The sequence below is a fragment of the Dromiciops gliroides genome, chromosome 2 (genome assembly GCF_019393635.1).
Source record: "Dromiciops gliroides isolate mDroGli1 chromosome 2, mDroGli1.pri, whole genome shotgun sequence".
Lineage (NCBI taxonomy): Eukaryota > Metazoa > Chordata > Mammalia > Microbiotheria > Microbiotheriidae > Dromiciops > Dromiciops gliroides.
Genome location: NC_057862.1, coordinates 561,186,667 through 561,209,861, shown reverse-complemented (window position 1 = coordinate 561,209,861; position 23,195 = coordinate 561,186,667). Strand labels below are relative to the sequence as shown.

Below are 23,195 nucleotides of genomic sequence, written 5' to 3'. Positions count from 1 at the left end.
CCTTAGACACTTGACACTTACTAGCTGTGTGACACTGGGCAAGTCACTTAACCCTCATTGCCCTGCAAAAAAAAAAAAAGAAAAAAGGAAAAAGAATATGTTGCATGTGTTTGTGCTTGGAAGAAACAAACTGGAGGTGCTGGCAAGGTGGATAGAGCATTATACAAGGCTCCTATCACCTCCAGGATCAGATAGGAACAATTCTCTGATAACCTGCCCCATGTGGATAAAGGACTGGCCCCGGATTCAGGAGGACCTGAATTCAAATCCAACTTCAGACACTTAACAGTTACTAGCTGTGTGACCCTGAACAAGTCACTTAACCCTCATTGCCCTGAAAAAAATAAAATTAAAATAACCGGCTCCACGGCCCCTACCTTTCCAGTCTTCTTATACCTTACTTCCTAATACTGTCTTCTATCCAGTGACATTGGCCTCCCAAATAAAATCTCATTTCTATAAGGAAGTCTTTCCTAATCCCTCTAAATTCCACCATCTTCTCTCATTTTCTTTTTACTGTGTCTAGGTTGTTTGTATGTTTGCATATTGTCTCTCCCATTAGATTGCAGGCAGGAGTCTTGCTTCTTGTATTCCCATTGATTACCACTGTGCCTGGCACATAGTAGGTGTTTAATGGTTATTGACTGACTAAAATGAGAGGGTTGGTTGGACTGACTAGAGGAACTCTTGAGTTTCTTTCTAGCTCCAAATCTAGAACTCCACCTTCCCTCTGGAACTCCTCCCTTCATTAAAAGCTCATGTCAGGGGGGCAGCTAGGTGGTGAAGTGGATAAAGCACCGGCCCTGGATTCAGGAGTACCTGAGTTCAAATCCGGCCTCAGACACTTACTAGCTGTGTGACCCTGGGCAAGTCACTTAACCCCCATTGCCTCACTAAAATTAAAAAAACAAGAAAAAAAACTCATGTCAAGTGCCATGTGGTACACACAAAGGTTTTCTGGATACCACCAGTCATTGTCTTGACCCGTGTTCCCAAATAACCTATTTTCCACTTTGTATATATGTTACATTTATTTATCTCTGTACTCATGACAGAATGTAAGCCACTTGAAAGCAGAGATGGCTTTATTAATTTTTTCTATTCCCAGCAACTTGAGCTTAACCTTTCAATTACCTACTATCTCCATAGCCTACTGACCCACTCCTAACAGTACTTTTCAGTCTTCTTTACTAGTTAAATCTTTTATAACAGCTCTTTTTTTTTTTTGGTGAGGCAATTGAAGTGACTTGCCCAGGGTCACACAGCTAGTAAGCATCAAGTGTGAGGTCACATTTGAACTCAGGTCCTCCTGACTCCAGGGCTGGTGCTTTATCCACTTCGCCATCTAGCTGCCCCACGAGTTAAATCTTCTCTTTCTACACTTTCTGCTTGATCTCATCTACTCCTATATTTACAATGATCATCTGTGTAAAAATTCTATCTTGTTCTGGTCCCCCTGATCACCATCCTCCCTTCTAGAATGGTAAGTTAGTGTATAAGTAGGCAGTATAAAGGGGCAACAGCAGGAAGACTGCAAAGGGGAACCTAGAAGTCACGTGCAAACTGTCCCAAAGACCAAAGGAGAATAACTTATAAATCACATTTTTACCAAAATTCCAATAGTGGTACTATGTGCTGAATCAGTGGAAGCCAGCTAGACTGTCAGGGCCTCTTGGTCCTCTATGTAAATAACACACAAATCCCAGCCCTCCACAGTAGAGACCAGCAGATCACAAAGTGGTGTAACTGAGATTACATGAACATGTTGACAATTTTGAAATGATTTGGCTATTAATGAACTAATCTGAAGGTGGCACAGATTAATCTCCCCCTCCCAAAAAAATAAACCACATAAAAAGAAGCAAACTCGGGGGCAGCTAGGTGGCGCAGTAGATAGAACACTGGCCCTGGATTCAGGAGGACCAATCTGGGCTCAGGTACTTTACACTTACTGGCTGTGTGACCCTGGGCAAGTCACTTAACCCTCATTGCCCCACAAAAATAAAGAAAATTAAATTTAAATTAAAAAAAAAAAAAACAAGTAGCAAACTCCTTCCCCCAAACCCCAATACTCTCATCTGAGGGTCCATGGGCTTGAACATTCCCAGCACCAAGCAGTGGTCACATGACTCACCCCTACTACCCATCCTCACAGTGCCCACCTTCACCACTCCATGCCCTCTACTTCTATTCTGTCCCTTGTTGGGTTGTCTCCAAATTTTCTGTGCCTAAAGTTGATTGCCACCACTTCCCACTGCCAGTTGTGATGTTCCCCAGCAAATACCTAAAAAACCAGGCTTGCCTGCCCTCATTTTGTAATTTCTTAAATTATCAATTCATCATCTCTATGCAAATGACCCGGGAACTGACATATCTAGCCATCCTATCTCCCATGAGCTCTAGCCCCATCTCTCCAACTGCCTACTTCATAATTTGGCCCCAAACCCACCTCCCTTCCCTTTCTCTCCTAAAATTCAGTCTATCTTACCTAGAGAAGCCTACCCCCTCATTCCCAATTTACCTTTCTGTTGATTTCATCATAGCTTAAAACCTTGGTTCCCAGTGCTTCCTTCTAGCCTACAAGTATGTATGTGATTCTCTGAGTTCCATTCCTTTCCTAGTTTGATTTTTTTTTTAAAGCAATTGGGGTTAAGTGACTTGCCCAGGGTCACACAGCTAGTAAGTGTTAAGTGTCTGAGGCCGGGTTTGAACTCAGGTCCTCCTGAATCCAGGGCCAGTGCTCTATCCACTGCGCCACCTAGCTGCCCCCTCTGGTTTGATTTTAATCTCTTGGATTGTGATCCTGTAACTGATCTTCCTGCCTTTAGCCTTCTCTTCCTCTTTAATCTATCACTTGTATTGCTTCAAGAGCAGCCTTCCCGAAGCATCACTCTATACAAACCTTACTCTTACTCAAAATCCTGTGGAACAAAGCAATACCACCTCATCCCAGAATGCAAGGCCTTCCATTCACAGCTCTCTATCTTCCTTCCCTGACACTATACCACAGCAGAACCAAAGTGAATGGCTACTGCCTCATTCTCATCCTTCCTTCTTCCCTGTCCCCTCCCTACCAGCCCATTAGTCAGTCCCCTTTCACTCTCACCTCCCCCAACCCATCAAAAAGGGCCAAGCCTAAAACTAACCACAATTAAGACACTTTCAAATCATAAAGGAATTCAGAAACTTGGATATACATAAAAATTTAAAAACAGAAAATTCCAGTAAGTATTATCTTTATTATATATTTTACAATAAACCAGTTTGTGTAAAAAAACAAAACAGACAAAAAGGGAAAGAAAAAAAAAGACACACACAAGCCCTCTCTTAAATGGATTTTTATACTCTCCCATACCAGGCAAGAGTAGTTAAAAAAATATCAATATGGCCAATTATGCTATACTAGGCCACTGTACTGTTTCCATACTCTTAAGGTATTTTCCTCTCTCTTAAACTGGTGACACTAAATAGGAGAAAAATTTCTCTTCCCCAAGTGTATTTATAGTCCAACTACAAAACCTGTATTGTACAAGATTACTTACAAAAATAAATCTAATGAAATATCCTTGATCTCCCAATATAATATAAGAACTATGGGAACAATAGGGGGAAAAAAAATCTGATTGAAGAATGGAATGTTTGGACATCTGTCATTCAACTCGAGCTGAAGAATGTTTTGTTGTACATAATTAGCTCCTAATTCCAATTTTTAGTTTTTAACTGGATGGGAGCACAAGAAATAATTGGACACTCTTGTACCAAACTCTCCTTCTAATGTTTTGCTCCATTAGGCACATTTTGGGGTACCTTTCCTTACCATTTAAAAGAATTATTTAGAATCTAGGACTTGTACTCCGTCCATTTTGAGGTATTAAATGTATTTGACAAAAAGGTTAGCTATATCCGAATAACATACATGCAATTTAACTCAAAGAAATTTTCTAAAAAATTAAACATGGTTATGTATTAGTCATTTCTCAGAAGGCAAAATATTTATTCATATAAATTTTTAGACCTAAAGTTTTAGTCAAAAGTAAAAATAAATCTTCCATGGCTAATGAAATTGAGTGCAATTGATGCTGGTTTTCACATTCATCTTCAGTTCATTCAGGTTCATTCAGAGTAAAGGCAACTTAGTTGTTCTTGAAAAGGTCAATGCAGCTTTGCAAGAGGGAGACATTATTCTAGAAGGAAGGGGAGAAACAGCTATGAGGTAATCTAATAAATAACTCAGTCACCTATCTTAAAATGTTCATGTTACAATCCACTTGGATTGACTTTTCCATTAGACAAATTCAGAGCCAGGTATATACACAGCTTGGTGTGAATACCTTAATCTAATGATACGACAAATTTCAGAGATCCAATTCCTTTCTAATTTATGTTGCTTCTCTTCAGATCCTGAAATAGAGCCCTGGCTTTCCTAGTAGTTTATAGAGGGATTCCACTTCCACATTTCTATTGATAGCACTGATCTTAGAAGCTTATTTGTAATGACAATCCCGCCTTATTTCTGGCATGAATTATTAATATCTATATCCAGAGTTGCTCTCTCAAAAGCAACATTGTTTCTTATTTGTTAGAATGTTTTGTTTTTTATAGAGAAAACTAGTCCAAACAAGTGGTCTTTAATGAAGTTTTTGTCCTCTTTAGTTTACATGATAAGTATGAGTATCATGGTATCAGAATACATAAGAATATAAGTTAGTGTCATGTTACTTTATGACTTTTCACAATATTGTTTTCATTCCATCTAACATCAGCAGGTCAAGCCCTTTTGCCCAACACAATCTCCATTTGACAACTGATGAGAATGGGGCAGCGTGGACTCCTGAAGACCCAGTGCTCCCTACCAGGAGACTCCCACCCTGCTTAGCTCCCAGTCATGTGATTTTGCCCAGTGATATATTCTGATGAAGCCAATTAACATTATGTAAGATATAGCTGTAGTTCTGCTGAGACACATGGCACAAAGTTTCATCAGTGATGAAAGAGCAATCTTCTGTTTCCCAACTCATGAAATAATAATTGGCACTATATAGTAATTTAACTTGAAGATAAAACTTACTTTTGCATGCTTTATTTCCAGTTCAGACATTTCAATTAGGTTTTTTCTAAATGCTGCCACTCTTTTCCGTTTAAAACTGATTAGTTCTACAGGAGAGACAAACGTTCAACTTGAAAAACCGAAAATTTTCCATGTTCTCTTTACACTAAAGAAATGCTAAGATTTTAAAGTTATAATCACTCACAAAGCAATCAGAAACTCCAAGGAGAAAATTCAGATGCAAAAAATTAAGTATCTTATTTCCATTCAGAGCTAAGTCAACACCACCCCACAGTTACCTTACTGATGAAGAAAACAGAAAATAAAGACATAGACCTACCTGATTTATAAATCATGAGTTTAAGTGTCTTACATCATCTTTACTATCTAAGTGCTGAGGTAAAGCAAAGTCCATATTTATAGCTAAGATGCTAAGTCTAGAGATAGGAGACAATTCCATTAATTGGAGAGAATAAACCTGAACACCACCATTTGCAGTGTAACTGTATTTAATTCTTTAATCTTTTCTAGTCAAGAGGCAAGAGCAACTCTGATTTCTCATAGTACATAAAGTGGCTTCCTAATCTTTTAGTTAAATCACTGTCCTCCATGCTTTTTTTAAAAAAAAAAATAGTCATTTTGAACTTAGTATGTTCAATCATTCATAGGACTGCTTGGTGATCTGTGTTGTACAAGAACACGGTTTCAATCCATTAAAGAAGATTAAGATTAAATAAAGAAGTTAGTTTCTAACACATTGCTAAACATACAAAGTCTGGTGGTTTCATCTAGCTTTTAACTCATAGACACTTATGTGAGCATCCCCAGCACAGGCTGACTTAGAACTTCTGGTAAAATTCAACTCTAAAGTATGTGGGAAAGAACATTAAGAAAACTTTAGACAAGTATTTACTCTGTAACTCTCCCCACACCCACCACAATACGTCTGTAATCATATTTAGCATTTAGTGTACACTAGTATTTTCCTTGTTTCTTGACAACCCTGGAGGCATTGAAGAGAACCATTCAAGAGAAAACACTAAACCATCTGGGGGCTGTATTACATGCTCTATGAAGAAGATGCCACTCAGTTAAATTATGGAGACCTGTTAATAGATAAAGCATCATTCTACCTTCTTTTGCAGATTCAGAAAGCTGTTCAAATTTTTGACAGCATTCTTGCTGGTGTGCCTCAGCCAGCTTGACATCTTTGCTTTTTAACCGGGCTTTGTCCAGAGCTTTGTTTGAGTTTTCATAGTCAATGAGGGCTTTTGTGCGTCTGTATAAGAGATCCTGGAAAGAAGACATGTTGGACAATTCAACTTTCCTTTTAAAATTCCAAGCATCCATATGGAGAAAGAATAAAAATACAACACTGGTTTAAGTACCTATAACTATTCCAGACTAGCCATACCATCATGATATAAAATTAAAGATGGTGGCATTAATATTTCACAAGTAAAATGGCTTATTTGTAGGTATATTTAGAAAAATATAAAAAATATACTCTGTACCTTTTAGAATTGGTCTCATTCATTCTTTTATTAGTAACGACTGGTATATAAACTCTACATTAGCAAATACTTGCTAGACAACTTCAGCTGAACGACCTATAGCTATCTTAAAATCAACCTGTCCAATACAGAATTCTATTTTCTCCCCCCAAACCCATCCATCTTCCCAACTTCCCTATTTCCCATCGCCTCTGTTTGTGCACACAAACAACTCACACACCCCTTCTCTTAGGTCCATATCATCTCCATCCCGGACTGCCATTGCATCCTAACTTGTTTCCTTGCCTCTCCAATCTATTGTAGGCACCAAAATTGTATTCCTAAAACACCAATCTGACCAAATTTTCCCTCTCATCAAAATATCTCTTGGATAAAATACAAACTCCTCGACCTGGCATTTAAAGTTCTCTTCAATATGGCTTCTACCTACCCTTCCAGGCTTTTCTGCTATCATCCTTCTCTTTACACACTGTCTGTTCTGGTCAAGCTGACTTGCTCACTATTTCTCATGAGATTCTATCTCAGCAGCCTCTCTCATTTGTAGGTCTCCTCTCCCTCCTCACCTCTGCCTTTCAGAATCTTCTTATTCTAAAACACAACTTTATCCCACCTTTTTTTTTTTTTAAATATCCCATCTTACACAAGATTTTCCCTAACTCCAGCCATCCCCCCCCCACCTCCTAAATGTTAGCTCTCTTTTCCTCTCCAATACTTTATGTACACTAGAAGTCTGCTTCTCTGGGTATATGCTGTCTTCCCTCCTACGGAGCAGAAGGCCCCTGTGGACAGGCAGGGGCTAGCTGTTTTGTCTATGCAGTCCTCGAGTCCTGCAGGAATCTTTAGTGCAGACTGGGACTTTCATCAGTGTGGGAAACTCCAAATGTGGAGTAACTTACATTCTGTTACGGAGGGGCCCTTGCCCACTGAACCCAGGTCTTCCTGACTCCAAGGTCAGCTTTCTACGACTGCAAGCTGCCTATCCCTTTTCAAATGTCAGGTGCCTAATGTGTCCATTGAACTGAAGTAAGACTTCAGCCCCTAAAAGAATTCATCCCTTCATGTTTCTGATTTAAAGATTAACCAGAACCATATAATGTTAAAACCAGATGGCACCTGAGGGATCGTCTAGTCCAACCTCCTCGTTTTACAAACGAAGAGACAGAAGCCAGCATCTTGCCAAAGGTCAAAGCTAGGAAACAGCACAGCCACTATGTGACAGAAAACACTTCTAGGGAGGGAAGGTAAGAAGAGAACATGTAGATGGCAATAAACGCTAGTAAGCCTTAGAAGTCACTACCTCCAGAGGTGAGAGGTCTCAAAGTTCATTCTATCAAGAGGAAATCAGAAAGATCTCAGCTGCCACCTGATCCAAGCTACACCCACCAGGAACCCCCAACACCACGAGACCTCCTGCCAAAGTGGTCCCTAAGCCTCTGCCGCAGTGCATCCTACTTGGGATAACTATGCTCCCAACAGCTCCTTGTTCTGCCCCCTGGGGCCAAACTAAGTAAGTCTGGTCCTCTTCCACATGGCAGCTTTCTAAATGTGGTCCCCAAGGCCTCCCTTCTCCAGTCTGAGCAGCCACAGTCCCTTCGGCTAGCCTCCCATGGAATAGACTCTGGGTGCTTCATTATTCTGGCTGCCCTCCCTGCAGACTCTCCAGATTCTCAGTGTCCATCCCAAACTGTGGCACCCAGCACTGAACCCCAAAGTACACATGTGGTCTAAGTCAAAGGAGAGGAAGGAGGAACTTCTTCAAAGCTACCCATCCCTTAGTGCAGCCCAAGATCACACTGCTGGCTCAAAGTCAGCTTGCAGTCCACGAAGATCTCCTACCAGATCTTTTTCAAACAATCACCATGCTGGCCTATCTTGTACTTGAAGTGGATTTTTGAACCTAAGTAGGATTTTATGTTTAGCCCTTATTAAATGATGAGATTTAGCTCCTCCTTTAGCCTGTCCGGATATTTCTGAATCCTGACTAATCTAGCATGCTATCTATCCCTTCCAGCTTTGGCATCTGAAAATCGGATAAGCCCATCACATAAGCTTTTATCCAAATCACTAGCAACTAAGCACAGTGGAGAGAGTACTGGGCCCAGAGTCAGGAAGACCCGAGTTCAAATCCAGCCTCAGACACTAAGTAGCTGTGTGACCTCTGGCAAGTCACTTAACTGCTGCCTGCCTCATTTTCCCAATCCATAAAATGGGGACAATAATAGCACCTATCTCCCACAGTGGTGTCGTAAGGATCAAATGAGGTATCTGTAAAGCACAGAGCATATAAGGAATGCTTGATTTCCTTTCTTTCCCTTACTAATGAGAATATTAAGCAACAACAGGCACAGATCCTTGAGCCATTCCACTAAAAATCTACAAATTGATACCAAACCATTAACAACTCTTGAATCCAGCCATTTAACCCACTCCAAATTCATCAGACTTTTATCATCTAGCCTCTGTTCCTTCTTCTCTTCCTCAAGGACATATTTACTTATTGTGTCCATGTGTATGTGTCCGTGTATATATGTGCACATGCATGTCTGCCACTATGTGTTTTTTTTCTTTTTTTTCTAGGGCAATGGGGGTTAAGTGACTTGCCCAGGGTCACACAGCTAGTAAGTGTCAAGTGTCTGAGGTCAGATTTGAACTCGGGTCCTGCTGAATCCAGGGCCAGTGCTTTATCCACTGCACCACCTAGCTGCTCCCTTGTCATTATATGTTGTTGATTAAGTCCCATGAGCTATTTGTGATCACTACTTCCTTTTCTAAAGATTTGCTATCTTCAAGACCTGGCAAAATATTAGAATACTTTAAGCTGACGGGCCAATAGCATAGAAATGCTATAAAAAGTCTTTTACTGCCCTCTTGTCCTTCCAGAACGAACCCTCCCTTGTGACAAAGGAAAACAGTTAAGCAACAATATTCAGAACACCAGACACTTCTCTTGTGGGGGGAGGTAAGGGGGCTGGCAGTTTCTATTATCTGTACTCCATGACCTTCACGGGTTTTTCCAGTTACTTGTAATTTGACTTGTTTTTACGGAATGGTTTATTCGCATTCTTGTAGTGACTATGTATACTGTTTTTAGTTTTGCACTGGTTCAAATAAACCATCTCTGCATTCCTCATATTTACACAGTAATATTCTGTTATGCATCTACCACTGATTTTCAGCAAACTACCAATCAATGGTCACCCATTTTGTTCCTCCTTTATGGTCACACAAAGAGTACTACTATGAATATTTTGGTATCAATTTGACCTTTGTTTCGGTTTTCTACTTCATTGGGGTTATATATTCAGTCATGAGATTTCTATGGACAGTTTATTCACTTTTCTCTTTCATTTTCCAGAATGTTTGGACCATGTCACAGCAGATTAACTTGCCTGTCTTCTCCAGCCCCTCTGACCTGGGCAAAGATGACAAAATATGAGAACAATTAATTTGCATGGTGAGATGTGAAACTTTAGAGTTGTCTTAATCTGCATTTTTCTAACTATCAGTGATTCAGAGCTCCATGATCTTTCATACATAACCGACAATGGTTCAGTAATTATATCAGTCCCTTCAGAGACAGAAAATGTGGTTCAATCAACTATTAGTACATTTGAATGTAGTTCAACTGAGTGAAGTTACCTCAATTCATCAAGGTCAGCTTGGTGTTTTCCTATTGTCTCCTTATTGCTATGGGGTATCAGCTGTCTACTAGTTATGTTTTTTCCTGTCTTTTCCCATTCAAAGGCTATTTTCTTTGGCAGAGAAGGGGGGAGGGGGGGAGAAGAATCAGAACTGAGCAGGTCCACCTGTTGTCAGCTACCTTTTCACCTTCCCTAACTAGTTCTAACCCTTCTTTGATTCCCCTCCCCCTCAAAAAAGCTAAAACCCATCCCCCTTTTGCTGCCATCAGTTTCTATCATTAGTCTCAGTCCACTGTACTATACTATGCCAAACCTGTTGTATTCATCTTGCTACCTGTCCTTCCATCTTCCTTAAATATCTCTTTAAAAATTTTGACTGACTGCGAGGGGGTGGGGGGGTGGCACAGCTAGGTGGCGCAGTGGATAAAGCACCAGCCTTGGATTCAGGAGGGCCCCAGTTCAAAAACGACCTCAGACACTTGACACTTACTAGCTATGTGACCCTGGGCAAGTCACTTAACCCTCACTGCCCCACAGAAAAAAAAAATCTTGACTGATCTCTCCATGTACCCAGATCATTTAGACAATTCTTACCTTTTCATCAGTGTTGTTTCCCTGTCTTCAGAATTTCATTCTTGAGAGTTGGCTGTATCTTTGGGGATTACTTCCCCTATAGAACTTTAATCCATGTAATCCTATCTTTCCTCTTAACCTTTTAAAATCTGCTTTCCTCAAAACAGGTGCATCTCAAGACCACTCTCGGCTTTTCTGGCCTTTTATACAACCCCACCACCCCCACCACCCCACCAAACCAGCTCACACCCTAAGCAACAAGTTAGTTCTTCCCTGTTAGTAAAAAATCAAGTTCTTTACTGGTTCTTCCAACTTCTGAAGAATGAAATTATCTGTCGTTAAGGCAAGAAGGTATTAATTGCTCTGGCTTTAGCAGAGAGAAAGCTCCAGCAAAAGTCTGGATAATTAAAGTCTCCTATCACTACAACAAAGCTGCTCAATTTCTTCTTATGGCCTAGAAGGTCCAAATATTCACAATATAAAAATCATATCTGTTTCTCTCTCCAATAATCTCTTTTTTTGGGGGGGGGGCCTCGCAGGGCAATGAGGGTTAAGTGACTTGCCCAGGGTCACACAGCTAGTAAGTATCAAGTGTCTGAGGTCATATTTGAACTCAGGTCCTCCTGAATCCAGGGCTGGTGCTTTATCCACTACGCCAGCTAGCTGCCCCCTCTCTCCAATAATCTTCAGCCAAATGGTTTCCACAGGTCTTTTCCCCTTTAGTGTCCTTGATTTCTTTATGACTTTCTTAATGGTCAATGCTACCCATCTTATTCCTTGTGCCCCATTTTACCTCTTTTGAAGACAGGCACATTCCACCAGAGCTGGATGTATTCTGGGCATGGATTTTATCCCTTGAGTCTCAGTGAGACCTATTAGGAAAAATCTGCCTCCTTGCACTGGACCTCTGCTTCAGCTTGGTTGCTGCCTACACTCAAACATAAGGCCACAGGTTTGTCTCTTGTGAATATACGGGAACCTCAACTGTTGTGCTTCTTCTTTCACTCTATTCTATAGTATGGCTAGCGCCTGGTCGACATGCCCAGGGTGTGTTCTCCATGCACAACAGACAGGTGCATTTTCACCAGGCTTTGTTAGGGGCAGTCCGTCCTTCACCAAGATCTCATCTTCCCCATCTTTCAGGGCATAAACTCATGTGAATCACCAGAAGTAAGTGCTAGCCATCCAAGACGCTCAAAGTCCCAGGAAGTTTTCTATTAAGTTTGGATATATGCCCTCGGGAGACAGCTCTAATCAGGACAATAAAAACATTCCCTTGGTAGTCTCAAACAACATGATTATCCTCTGTTCTTCTGAGCTTCCCTGGATCTTTTACTTGACAGTTTCTGTGGCCCTGCTTCAGAGCTCCTTATTACACAGAGCCAACTAATTTGCTAACTAAACCAAACTCATTTTCTCCCCTTACAGTCTAGGCCATCTGGCCTTTTTGCTATTCTTTTTTTTTTGGGGGGGGGGGGGGGAAGGCCCTGATGAAGGTTAAGTGACTTGCCCAGGGTCACATAGCTAGTAAGTGTCAAGTGTCTAAGACTGGATTTGAAATCAGGTCTTCCTGAATCCAGGGCTGGTGCTTTATCCACCACACCACCTAGCTGCTCCCTTGCTATTCTTTTACAAATGATGCACCATTCTATTCTTTCTCTGTGCCTCATATTAGCACCTTCTCTGCTTATGCACTGCCACACACCACCACCATCCCGAACCTGTTACTTCCTTTAAGACTTAGCTTAACAGAGCTGGGAGAACATCCTGCATAGTGATGAGCAATTGTGAATGACTTAACTACTCTCAGCAATGCATTGATCCAAGACAATCTCAAGGAACTAATGAGGAAGCTTACTATGCACCCCTATAGAAAGAACTGATAAAAAGAATACTTGTGGATTGTACATATATAACCTGGTTGCGATCTTGTGGAGGGGGGAGGAAAGGGAGGGAGAGAGGGAAAAATAAAAAAAATTTTAAAAGGGACTTAGTTACAAGTTCACAATACATTGATACCTGAAAACACATTACTGCATTGGCTTAAGCTACTAAGGAATATATTTGAGTACATAAAGAATAATTACATAAGACTTAGCTCAAGCACTTCCATAAGCCTTTCTTTCTCTACCAACTGCTACTGCCCCCACCCCCCACATACCTTGTATCTGTTCTGCATTCACTTAGGTTCATCTCCCGCCAATGAGATATAAACACATTCATGGCAGGGGCTGGTTTGGGGTTTTTTTGGGGGGTGGGGTAGGGGTTTTGGTGTTTGTATCTCCGGGGTCTAGCATATAGTAAATGCTTAATAAATGCTTGCTGACTGACTGACTTGGTCCTTAAAATGCAATATAGATGTGGAGTGAACAAAAATCCACAAATAGTTCGGGTTTTAAGCAAACTACCTTAATTTAGGTTACAGACTGCAGATAAACTTATATCATAGGGATGTCAAGTAGAGATTAAATTTTTAGTGTCATTTAAATGAACCTGAACCAATTTGTTTTAGTTCAGAACTCCTAAAGAGATGCCAGTCCTTACCTTAGCAGCTTCTATGTTGAGCATATAATATCTGAGAAGCTCTGTCAGTTTTAAATCTTCATCTGACGACACTCGACCTTCCACTTTCTATAAAAAGGAGACACTATTTGCCCAATGTGAAATCCAAATTTTTTTTTTTGGGGGGGGGGGGTGTTAACATACAAACACTTACCCTTAGCTTTTCAAATAGCTCAGCAACTTTCAGTAAATATCTGGAGGGAAAAAGACATAAAAGGACAATTACATTGGTTTCTAACAGAATATCTGTTCATTCATGAAGCACGTAGTAAATCTTATCATCTGATAGATGACGACTAACTACACTAAGGGCAAGCACAAAAAGTGTTTTTTAATTTAAATTTGCTCTCCTCTAAATGAGAAATTTCTATCTTGTCTATCTACACAAACTAAATGTCTCCCACATCTTCCAGAAACAAAACCCATGCACAAAATTAAAATAAAGTTTCTAGCGCTTAAAAACTATCACCTTTAGTCCAAACATTCTAGAATGTCCATATCCCTTGACTCTTCCACCAGAAGGCATAAAAGAAAAATCCTATACATACACCAAATTCTTTATGTCAATATTTTTTTGTGGTAGCAAAGAATTGGAAACAAAGTAGATGCCCATTTAGAAGGGAATGGCTAAACAAACTGACACATGAAACAAATGGAATATGAAAAGTCAGAGGAACTTATATGAAACTATACAAATAGACATAAAACCAGAAAAACAATACACGCACTGATTACACAACTTCAATCAAAGAACCACAAAACAATCAAAACTGTCTGCAAAATTATATAATTGCCAAAAACTTAGCCACAAAGAAAAGCTCTGAGACACCTCCCCCCATTTCTTTGTATGAATGGTGGACTGTGGATGTGGAATACTGATGTGGAACACCTGACTTTTCTGATCCACTGGTTAGTTTTACAGAACTTTTTCTTTTCTTTAGTACAAAGGATGGCTCTCTGTAGCGGGATGAGGGAAGGAAATGTAGACAATATAAAAACAAAACACATCAATACAAACGTATTTAAAGAAAAAAATAAACTATTACCACCTCAAATGTGGAGACAACACATTTTTCTGAACTCAAATCCTCATACTCACAAACCAGGGTCAAGCACTCAGTTACAAATGATTTATGTCAGTAACTGGAACAAAATATCTATTGTTTCAGATCAAACATTTTGAAAAGCTCTACTTTGCTTCTTTTTGTTAGACCTATTCAATTTCACACATGAATTCTGACAGAAATAAGTTCACATAGAAAGTGTTATATGGAATCAAATATGAGAGGCAGAGAGATTAGTCTCATTTTAAGAAATCTTTTAACAAAACCAAAATTCTGACACAAAATTACAGGGATGCAAATGAAGATAAAATGTAAAGAAAAAGGGTCCTTAGCTTCTTTCTAAATCCAAACCCCTCATTTTACAGATAAATGAATGGACTCCTTAGGATAAATTTAAAAGTAACACTTTCTCATGGCATCATCTCTATCTCATGACTCTTAATCCAGAAGCCACTAGCACTAGTACTCAATTAATTAAGAGTGTGATTCCTTTTTACCGTAAAAGAACTGATTTTGCATGTCTCTCAATGATCTCCACCTTGAGGCCACTCTCAATCGAGATTTCCTCTAGTCAGACTGCAAAGACTCAGAAGACCCAGGCTCTATTCTGGACTGCCACCAACATGCAGTCAGGGCACTTAACTAGGAGGGTAAGGTACCAATCTGGGCTGAAATGTCAAAATTTCACAAATAAATGTTTGCTGAATTGAAACAGAGATACCACAAGACCTACCTACCTTTGGGGCTGTAAGCCTCAAAACGCCTGGATATCAAAGTGCTTTGATGAGTATAAAATGCTCATAAGAAGCTAGTCTTTAACATTCAGAGGCCAAGAAATACAAGGCTTAGCACAATTCCAAACAGCAAGCATACTTATTCACAAGTATCGTGTAACAGGATTTCCCAGGATTCCCAGTCTATTTCTTTTTTCTTTTTTTAGTGAGGCAAGTGGGGTTAAGTGACTTGCCAAGTGTCACACAGCTAGTAAGTGTTATGTGTCTGAGGCCAAATTTGAACTCAGGTCCTCCTGAATCCAGGGCCGGTGCTCTATCCACTGCGCCACCTAGCTGCTCCTCCCAGTCTATTTCTTTTTTCTTTTTTTTTTTTTGCTGGGCAATGGGGGTTAAGTGACTTGCCCAGGGTCACACAGCTAGTAAGTCAAGTGTCTGAGGCCGGATTTGAACTCAGGTCCTCCTGAATCCAAGGCCCGGTGCTCTATCCACTGCACCACCTAGCTGCTCCTCCCAGTCTATTTCTAATGGTCATAAAAACTGTAATGATTGGAATGACGCCACCTACTGGAGACTTGCTGTGGAGAGCTCCACCATGAGGAAAATGCCTCAGAGGCATTGTGGCTTTTCCTTGGCGTCAGGAAATGACGCTTGCTCATGGGTGCTGTCTATCAAGTCTACCAGCCAATCAACTGGAGGAGCCTCCTATGGTCTGGGAGGAGACAGGAAGGAGGAAAGGGAGCCTGCGCAGAGAGCGTGGGCCCTTTTGGCTTCCGGACTTGATGGTGGTGGTGGCAGAGGACTTCACAGGAGATTTGAGGAAAGATAGGAATGCCAGACTGTTAGAATTCTGTTCTCAATCTTTTTCTTTCTATTTTCCAATAAACCCTTAAAAACCTAAACTCGTTTTATCAGTGATTTTTAGTCAGTTTCCCCCAAACTGGGGGAACACATTAGAATCCACATTTAGAATCTTAAATTACACAAAACCAAAAGAATGCTCTTTAAAGGAAGGAAATATGGATGAGAAGGATGATAATCCTAGCAGTAAACAAAAAGAGGAGAGGTCAATTTAGTGTGCAAAACTACTTCTACAACACAGAAACTGATCAACTAAGTACTTATCCAAATTTATAATTCGATTTTAGCGTCCGCCTGATTCATGCACCCCTTACCACCCTTGCCATCGCCCTCACCCCCCAACTCTGCTTACTTTTTGATGACAGTTGGCTCTTCTAAAGCAAGGCTATTCAAGCAGGCTGAAGTGTGGATATAGTCATCTGCAACATCTGCAGAAACAAGGATAGACCGAACTTTCACTTGTATTGGAACAGAGCTAAAAACATTAGCAATTTTTGTCTTTTTTTTTTTAATTAACACAGCAATTATATAGCATGTACTTTTATGAGATCTGGTCATTCTGTCAGCTTTTGCACATGAATCCTTGATCCTATTGTAATAGTTGATGAGGAAATTCTTCTCTTGATCAAAGAAGTCATCTACCTCCTATAAAGGGGAGAAAAAGGTTGTTTTTTTAAAGTATGAAGTTGACCAAACCAAGAGAGAAAACCTAGACTAGCTGAGATATTTCCAGAGAATGAACATCTTTAAAACCCAAAGTTCACTTTGGCAGTTTCGGACTTCTGACATTCCATTTAGGTATCAGGCTTCTAAAATGGTATTACTTATTATGATGAGATATGTTCAACTGTATTACTAGGAGGAATTTAAATAGAGGAACATAGTAAGACCTGAGCATCAATAAATGAGAAAAAGAGAGAAAAAACAAACAGCTGTGAAAGGCTCAGCTGAACCTAGCAGCCAACTCTCCAGTTTCTTCCCTTGCTCCCAAGGAACATTCATAGTAACAAGTAGCAGCTAAAAACCTATTAAAGGAGGGACTTGAAGGCAAATCTTGGGGTTCAGCACCTTTTTTTTTTTGCATCCCCTGCATCCAGCACAGTGCCTTGCACATAGTAGGAACACAATAAACCAATCTGGTAGTATTCTTTAATTTATAAAAAAAACATTTTAGGGTAATGGTGAGGTGTTTTTTTTTGGGGGGGGGTTTGGGGGTTTTTTTGATGTGGGACAAGATGGTAGGAGGAAGAGAAGAATGTGGAAACATAAGAATTTTGTATTTGAATTGGAAGCAGTTTTTTAAAGGGTAAGATTAGTGGAGAGGAAGGAGCTAAAAATGAGAATACTTGGTGAGGGCAAAAGAGATTTCATTTCCTGTTAAAGTACAAGGCTGATAAAGGAGTTCTTAAGCTACAATGACATCTCTGGAGCCTAGGAAGCTTGTTGCAACACAGGAAAACTGAGTTCAAGATGTTCACGAAAGGAATGCCCGAGTGGGAACATCTCCCTTCCTTTCTCTCTCTGCATTAATATCAGCTGAGGTATAACGGTTTTCGTGACCAAGCAAAAGTGGCTAAATCTGTCCATCACCACTGGAAGGCAACTCTAATCAAAGGGCACGATGTGCAGTCTGGCCAAGAATAATGGATTGCTTGACTGGTAAAGACAGTCCTGTGATACAGGAAACAAGGGATTCATTCTGTTACCTTAAAGGTATGAGAAGAGACTGTTCTGTTTTCTTGATGATGATTATTAGTTTATTTAAACACCATACGTAAAGTAAAGTGAAGTCATAGAATAAGTTTAAAAGACTCAAACATAACAAATGGCCAATATGGAAGGAACCAGGGTTCAACTTTCAATTTCTCTTTAGATTTTTCTAGGCTATAAAAACAATGGAGCATAATACTACGACCATTTCACAAGAGAAAGATGTGATACTGAGACATTCCTTGAGCTCAGTTTTCTGGTAGTGACATCTTTCAAAACCGGTTGGCTATGTTTAGCCTGTTCTTGTTGGTAAGATTAGTATGCCAACTTAAGAGGTGCAAGGCATATGTAAAGCTATCGGTATCCTGAGGAAAAAGGACCCTAGACAGAAATATTCCAACTACAGCAAAGTTAAAATTGACCCTCCGCTGTTGGGCTCTTTTCTATACATACCCCAAACTCTCAAACTCTCTTCTGGCTGCCCCTTTGTTCTCCCCTTCTGGGGTTGTTGCTTTTCTATTGGTGAATCTTTACTGCCTCCCTTTCTGTTACTGTGACCTGCTTCTTCCTTCCTCGGAAGGAAGCCCTATCTACATCTTGAGAGCTCTCCCTCCAGCTTCTACTTGCTGAGAAACCTGTTTTCTTCTCCCAAGATTATTCTTGCTGTAGCTGAAGTAGGTCACTGAAACAAAAGGGATATATTAGAGATCTTTTTTTGATGCTCCTTTCCCTTGGCTAATACAGTTGCTAGTGAGTTCTATACAAAATGCTTATGAAAAACATGGATGTAAAAGAGAAAATCAAACTTTTTAAACAATATTCTTGCTGGGAAACATTTTATCATTGACGTGTTATAGTACAGTATCAGTTTTCTCTTCCCTTAGTAGAAGATACGATTACCAACTAATACCCAGGAAACAGAATCACTTTTCAGGAAATACGTTCACCTTAACTCCAGAAAAAAGGACTTCATCAGCACTTTTCACCACACTTTTAAAGAAGCCTCCAAACATCTCCTTGGTGTTTTTCCTCCTAACGCTTAGCTGGAATTGGGGAGGGGAGGAAGAGGAGGTGAAAAAGGAGTGAAAAAGTTTAGAAAAGGTAGTTCACATGTTATGAACTAAGAAAAATCATGAACATATTCTAAGCCATTCACAATATTTGCCCTTTCACTTTTAGAAGATATCTCCTTTATTTAATGGATGTGTGGAACATCCATTACAACTAAGTTAAGCTGGAAGATAACTATTAAGCCTAAACAAAGGTCTCCCTATTTCTTGAAACCTCAATTCTTAAGATATGGTATAACATTGCCCGATCAGCTACAGCAATTTATTCACGTAATTTCGAAACCTTTGTTTAGGTTGCCTACAGAAACTATATAGGAAAAGTAATATAACTGATTATATTTTAATATGCAACCTTTATTTAGAAAAGAAAAACATTTAATTAGTGAACATATAACTTAAAAAATATAATCCCCTAATTATTATTGGGGGGCGGTCTAATACCCATGCAGTTAGTAAGAGATAAGAAATCCAAATATGAAAAATATCTGGGGAGCAGCTAGATGGTGCAGTGGATAAAGCACTGGCCCTGGATTCAGGAGTACCTGAGTTCAAATCCAGCCTCAGACACTTGAAACTTATTAAGCTGTATGACCCTGGGCAAGTCACTTAACCCCCATAGGCCTGGGGAAAAAAAAAGAAAAGAAAAGAAAAATATCTGCCGCCTCAGTCACAAAAACCTCAAAAAACAGAATGGATGTGGCCAAGGACCTCTATCTGAACCATGAATGAGTATGCATGCCTGATACTCTCTTGACTTTAGGGCTTCTGCCCATGTGATGGGGTGGGGAGGGAGTAGCAAAGGCAGGAGTGAGTGCTTTGGAAGAAAAAAGAAAAATTACCTTTCCTGGTAAGGAAAGACAATGAGTGACTAAGCAAAATGCTTTCTACAATGGCTCCATTTGCAATCTGAAAGTTTTTCTTGCTAACACTGTGTCTCTAGTTTGTACAACTTAGTGATAAGCTTAGAACTTTCTCAATGAGTTTTGGGTGGTGCCGTATTATCTTAACAGACCCTATAAAAGAGATGTAAGTGCCTTACATCCTGATCATATTCCAGGAAAACATGAAAGTTGCGATCTTTGTTCAGGACAGGATGAGAAGAAAGTCGTTGAAGAAAAACTTCATGGGATGATACAGTCTTCTTAAAGACAGCTAGATATTCCCTGAAATAAATGTACAGTATTGAGACCTATGCTCAATTCTTTGATCACTCTAATAATCCCCAATACTAACTACTAGCCTATCAAAATCTGACACTGGAATTAGTTTGACAAATGGCATTTGATTATGTTGCTGCCTTCACCCAGGTATGCAGCAGATCAGTAAAGAACATAATGGCATTAACAGAAACAACCAAAATAAAAAGCCAAATCAATAATAACTATCATCATAGTTATCTCCCATTGTTCAGGTGTGAATAGCAAGAATCACATGAATCTGTTACCATAATATATCAGTCCCAGAGACAAGTCAAATCTCCAATCAAAAGTAGCTATATAGTTTTGAGCAGCTATGCAATTAATACAAAAGCACATGGTCTGAAATAAGCAGGGAACAACATTCAGTGGATTATCCCAAACTACTTGAGTCTATTATTTTTTTTAACTATTCTAAAAATTTTAAGAATATTCTTAGGGTAATAAAAATTTACTGGTGTTTGCGTACCCATTCACATACAAGCAAAATATATACCTACTCTGTATGTGTGTATAGGGAAGATGGGGTTTGGAAGAAATTTAAAATTGTAGCAAATATGGCCCCAAGTTTTAAAAGTTTACAATCTAATTGGATGTTTACTGACAAATGTATTTCTACCATGGCAAAGTAAATCTGAAATAACTAGTCCAGATCTAACATCTTACAAATAAAAATTGTACAACAGAGGGTTGGAGAACTTAAAATAAGACTAGGAATAACTCAATTCATTCTCTCATCTATTGAATGGCTGTAATGTGCAAAGAAGCATTTTGACAGATATTCAAAGACAAATAAGACATGGTACTTGCCTGTGAGGAGATAACCCAGGGAGATAAGACATGTACACAAATATAAGAATATAAAACCTGAATGATCAATGGTACAAAAAAATGTTATGAAGGTTCAAAGAGAGAAGATAACTTCCAACTGGGTAGAAGCCATGAGGGAAAACTTCATGAGTAAACACTTAGTAACTCAATAAGTGAATATTTCAAAGTAGGACATCCCATGTTTAGAGAACATAAGAAAAGGCCCAAAGTCTAAAAAGTATGAGATGACTGTGGAACAATGAATAGTCCAGTTGCTTTGGAACATATGGTCTGTGAATGGGTGTAATGAGAGAAGACTAAGCAGGTAGGCTGAAGCCAGACTGTGGAATAACTCTTTTGTCTGGCAAACAACGGGAAGCCATGATCAGAACGTAGCATTCGGAAAAATGTTCTGGCACTGGTGAGCAAGATAGCCTGGACAAGAGAGTCTAAAAATGGGACTCTGCTTATACTGCCGCAGTAGTCCAGGAGTACAGTCAGGAGGGGTAACAACAGGGAGGCACAGATTTAAGAGATGCCAAAGTGGTAAAGAAGACTTAGCAACAATGGGGAGATGAAGGAAGAAACATGGGATGACACCAAGGTTTTACATGATACAGACAATGCATGAAGCACTGACAGAAATGGACAAATCACGAGGAATAAACACAGCAATCAGTGTTGGCGTGCTGAATGAGTAGCTAGAAAGAAGACATGCGTTACTAAAAACGCAGGTCAGTCCTGGGCACAGAAATGAAGACTGAGGCAATAATGCCTTTATTTAGGATAAGGGGAGAAGGAGGAGCCAGAGAAAAGTCAAATACAGGAAGAGAACCGCGAAAGCAGAAGAGTATAAATAAAGCCAAAGAAAGAATTCGGAAAGGAGAGTAAATTTCTAAATGCAGAGGAGGAAAGGCAAAGAGGAAGTGTTTCCTCAAGTTCTGTCCTTGGCTCTCTGCCCCTCCCATGTCCCATTTGACTTAGGACTTTAAGTGGGTGTTATAAGGCACAGTGAAAAGGAATAGTTGTAGGATAATATAATGATGAGGCAAAAGCTCTTCTTCTATGCAACCAACTAACAATTAACAAGGACAGAACAAAGGAAGCACTTCTTTAGGTTCTGAGATGGAAAGGTGGTCTACTGCTAAGGCTGGGCTTATATCCCAGCCATGCTCCTGGGTAACGTTAGATAGCTCACACTCCCTTCTCTGAGCCTGTTTCCTCCTCTATGAAGTGAAAGCATTAGATGAGAAGGTCTATGAAATCTTCTCCACCAGTAACTTTTCTACCAATGCTATCAGTGAGTAGATAATAGCATACATTCACATAAAGCCAGCAGGCACTGAATACATTATCTACATCTATTCCCCAGCCTCTTTCTGTCACCTGTGAAGGGAGACAATAAACCAGAAGTCACCTTCCAAAATACTACACTTACGCTTCTAGTTCTTGCTTCATTTTTGCAAATTCTTCTTTTGTCATAGAGCCTTCCCCTTCGCCCAATTTCTGCATCTTTTCTCTGGGGCCATCAAAGTCAGGCTTTGTAGGAGCCGGTGGTATCTGCATTCAACACAATATTAATCATATTGACTATGACATTAAAAAAGATTTTTAAGAAATGCTATTTTGGGTCATATTTAAAGATTCCATTTTCCCTTCTGTATTCTATTACCCCATCCCAAGGTCAGTCAGCTCTAGAAGAAGAATGGGCAATATTTAGAAGCACAACAAAAAAACAGCTGCAGTATCTCCTCAGAGGATAACAGCAGACCAAGTAGCCAGGGCAAATCTCACTCCACCTCATCCCCTATTAGTAACTCAGACAAAAATCTGTGGGATCTCCCCATTACATAAGAGCCTTCTGTTTCTTTAGTACCAACAATATTTATATGTAACACTTTGGGTGGGGGGAGAACGCCTGTCCTAGGCAAGCATTTCAGTTTACTTACTCTAGTCCTTCAAACAAATTAAAAAGGAAATATGTCTGTTCTTTAATTTACTCATTTGAATATTAGAGCCAGCTGGTACATTGTCACTGACTAAAAGAGAAAATGGGATCCCAGGGTACAACAGTTTTTATCCTGCTTAAACAAGCATTTACATTCCCAGTGTTCAATATTTTCAAAAGTGCAGCCATCACTGAGTCATCATTAAAACTAGAAATGATTTCTAGTTTTCAAACAAAGGGACTTCACAGGAATGTTTTGGCTTGTTTTGAAAAGTGCTTTAAGTTTTGGCCAAGTGGACACCCCTATTCACAGGTTCAACTGCCAACTAGGATTAAATTGTCAGCTAGGATTCACCATTTAGGCTGAGAAACCATTTACTTTTATCGACTTCTGGGCAGGTCAAATTGCACTCAGTAGTCCTTTAACCATCAAACCACAAGTCGTGGGTACAAAAAACGAAGAACTAC

At 39.7% G+C, this 23,195-nt stretch overlaps 1 protein-coding gene across 1 annotated transcript in view; it reads right to left on the bottom strand.

The window, feature by feature from the left end:
* Positions 1-3,977: 3,977 nt before the first annotated feature.
* The window catches only part of SNX5 (sorting nexin 5), a 48,709-nt gene continuing 29,491 nt past the window's right edge, over positions 3,978-23,195 (bottom strand). The window contains exons 4-13 of the mRNA XM_043983244.1: positions 22,218-22,339; positions 19,813-19,936; positions 18,651-18,746; positions 16,533-16,638; positions 16,346-16,421; positions 13,492-13,531; positions 13,320-13,406; positions 6,181-6,340; positions 5,069-5,154; positions 3,978-4,184 (exon numbers count right to left, since the gene is read on the bottom strand). Coding sequence (XP_043839179.1) covers positions 4,134-4,184; positions 5,069-5,154; positions 6,181-6,340; positions 13,320-13,406; positions 13,492-13,531; positions 16,346-16,421; positions 16,533-16,638; positions 18,651-18,746; positions 19,813-19,936; positions 22,218-22,339 — 948 coding nt within the window. The 3' untranslated portion in view covers positions 3,978-4,133. The remainder of the gene's footprint in view (positions 4,185-5,068; positions 5,155-6,180; positions 6,341-13,319; positions 13,407-13,491; positions 13,532-16,345; positions 16,422-16,532; positions 16,639-18,650; positions 18,747-19,812; positions 19,937-22,217; positions 22,340-23,195) is intronic.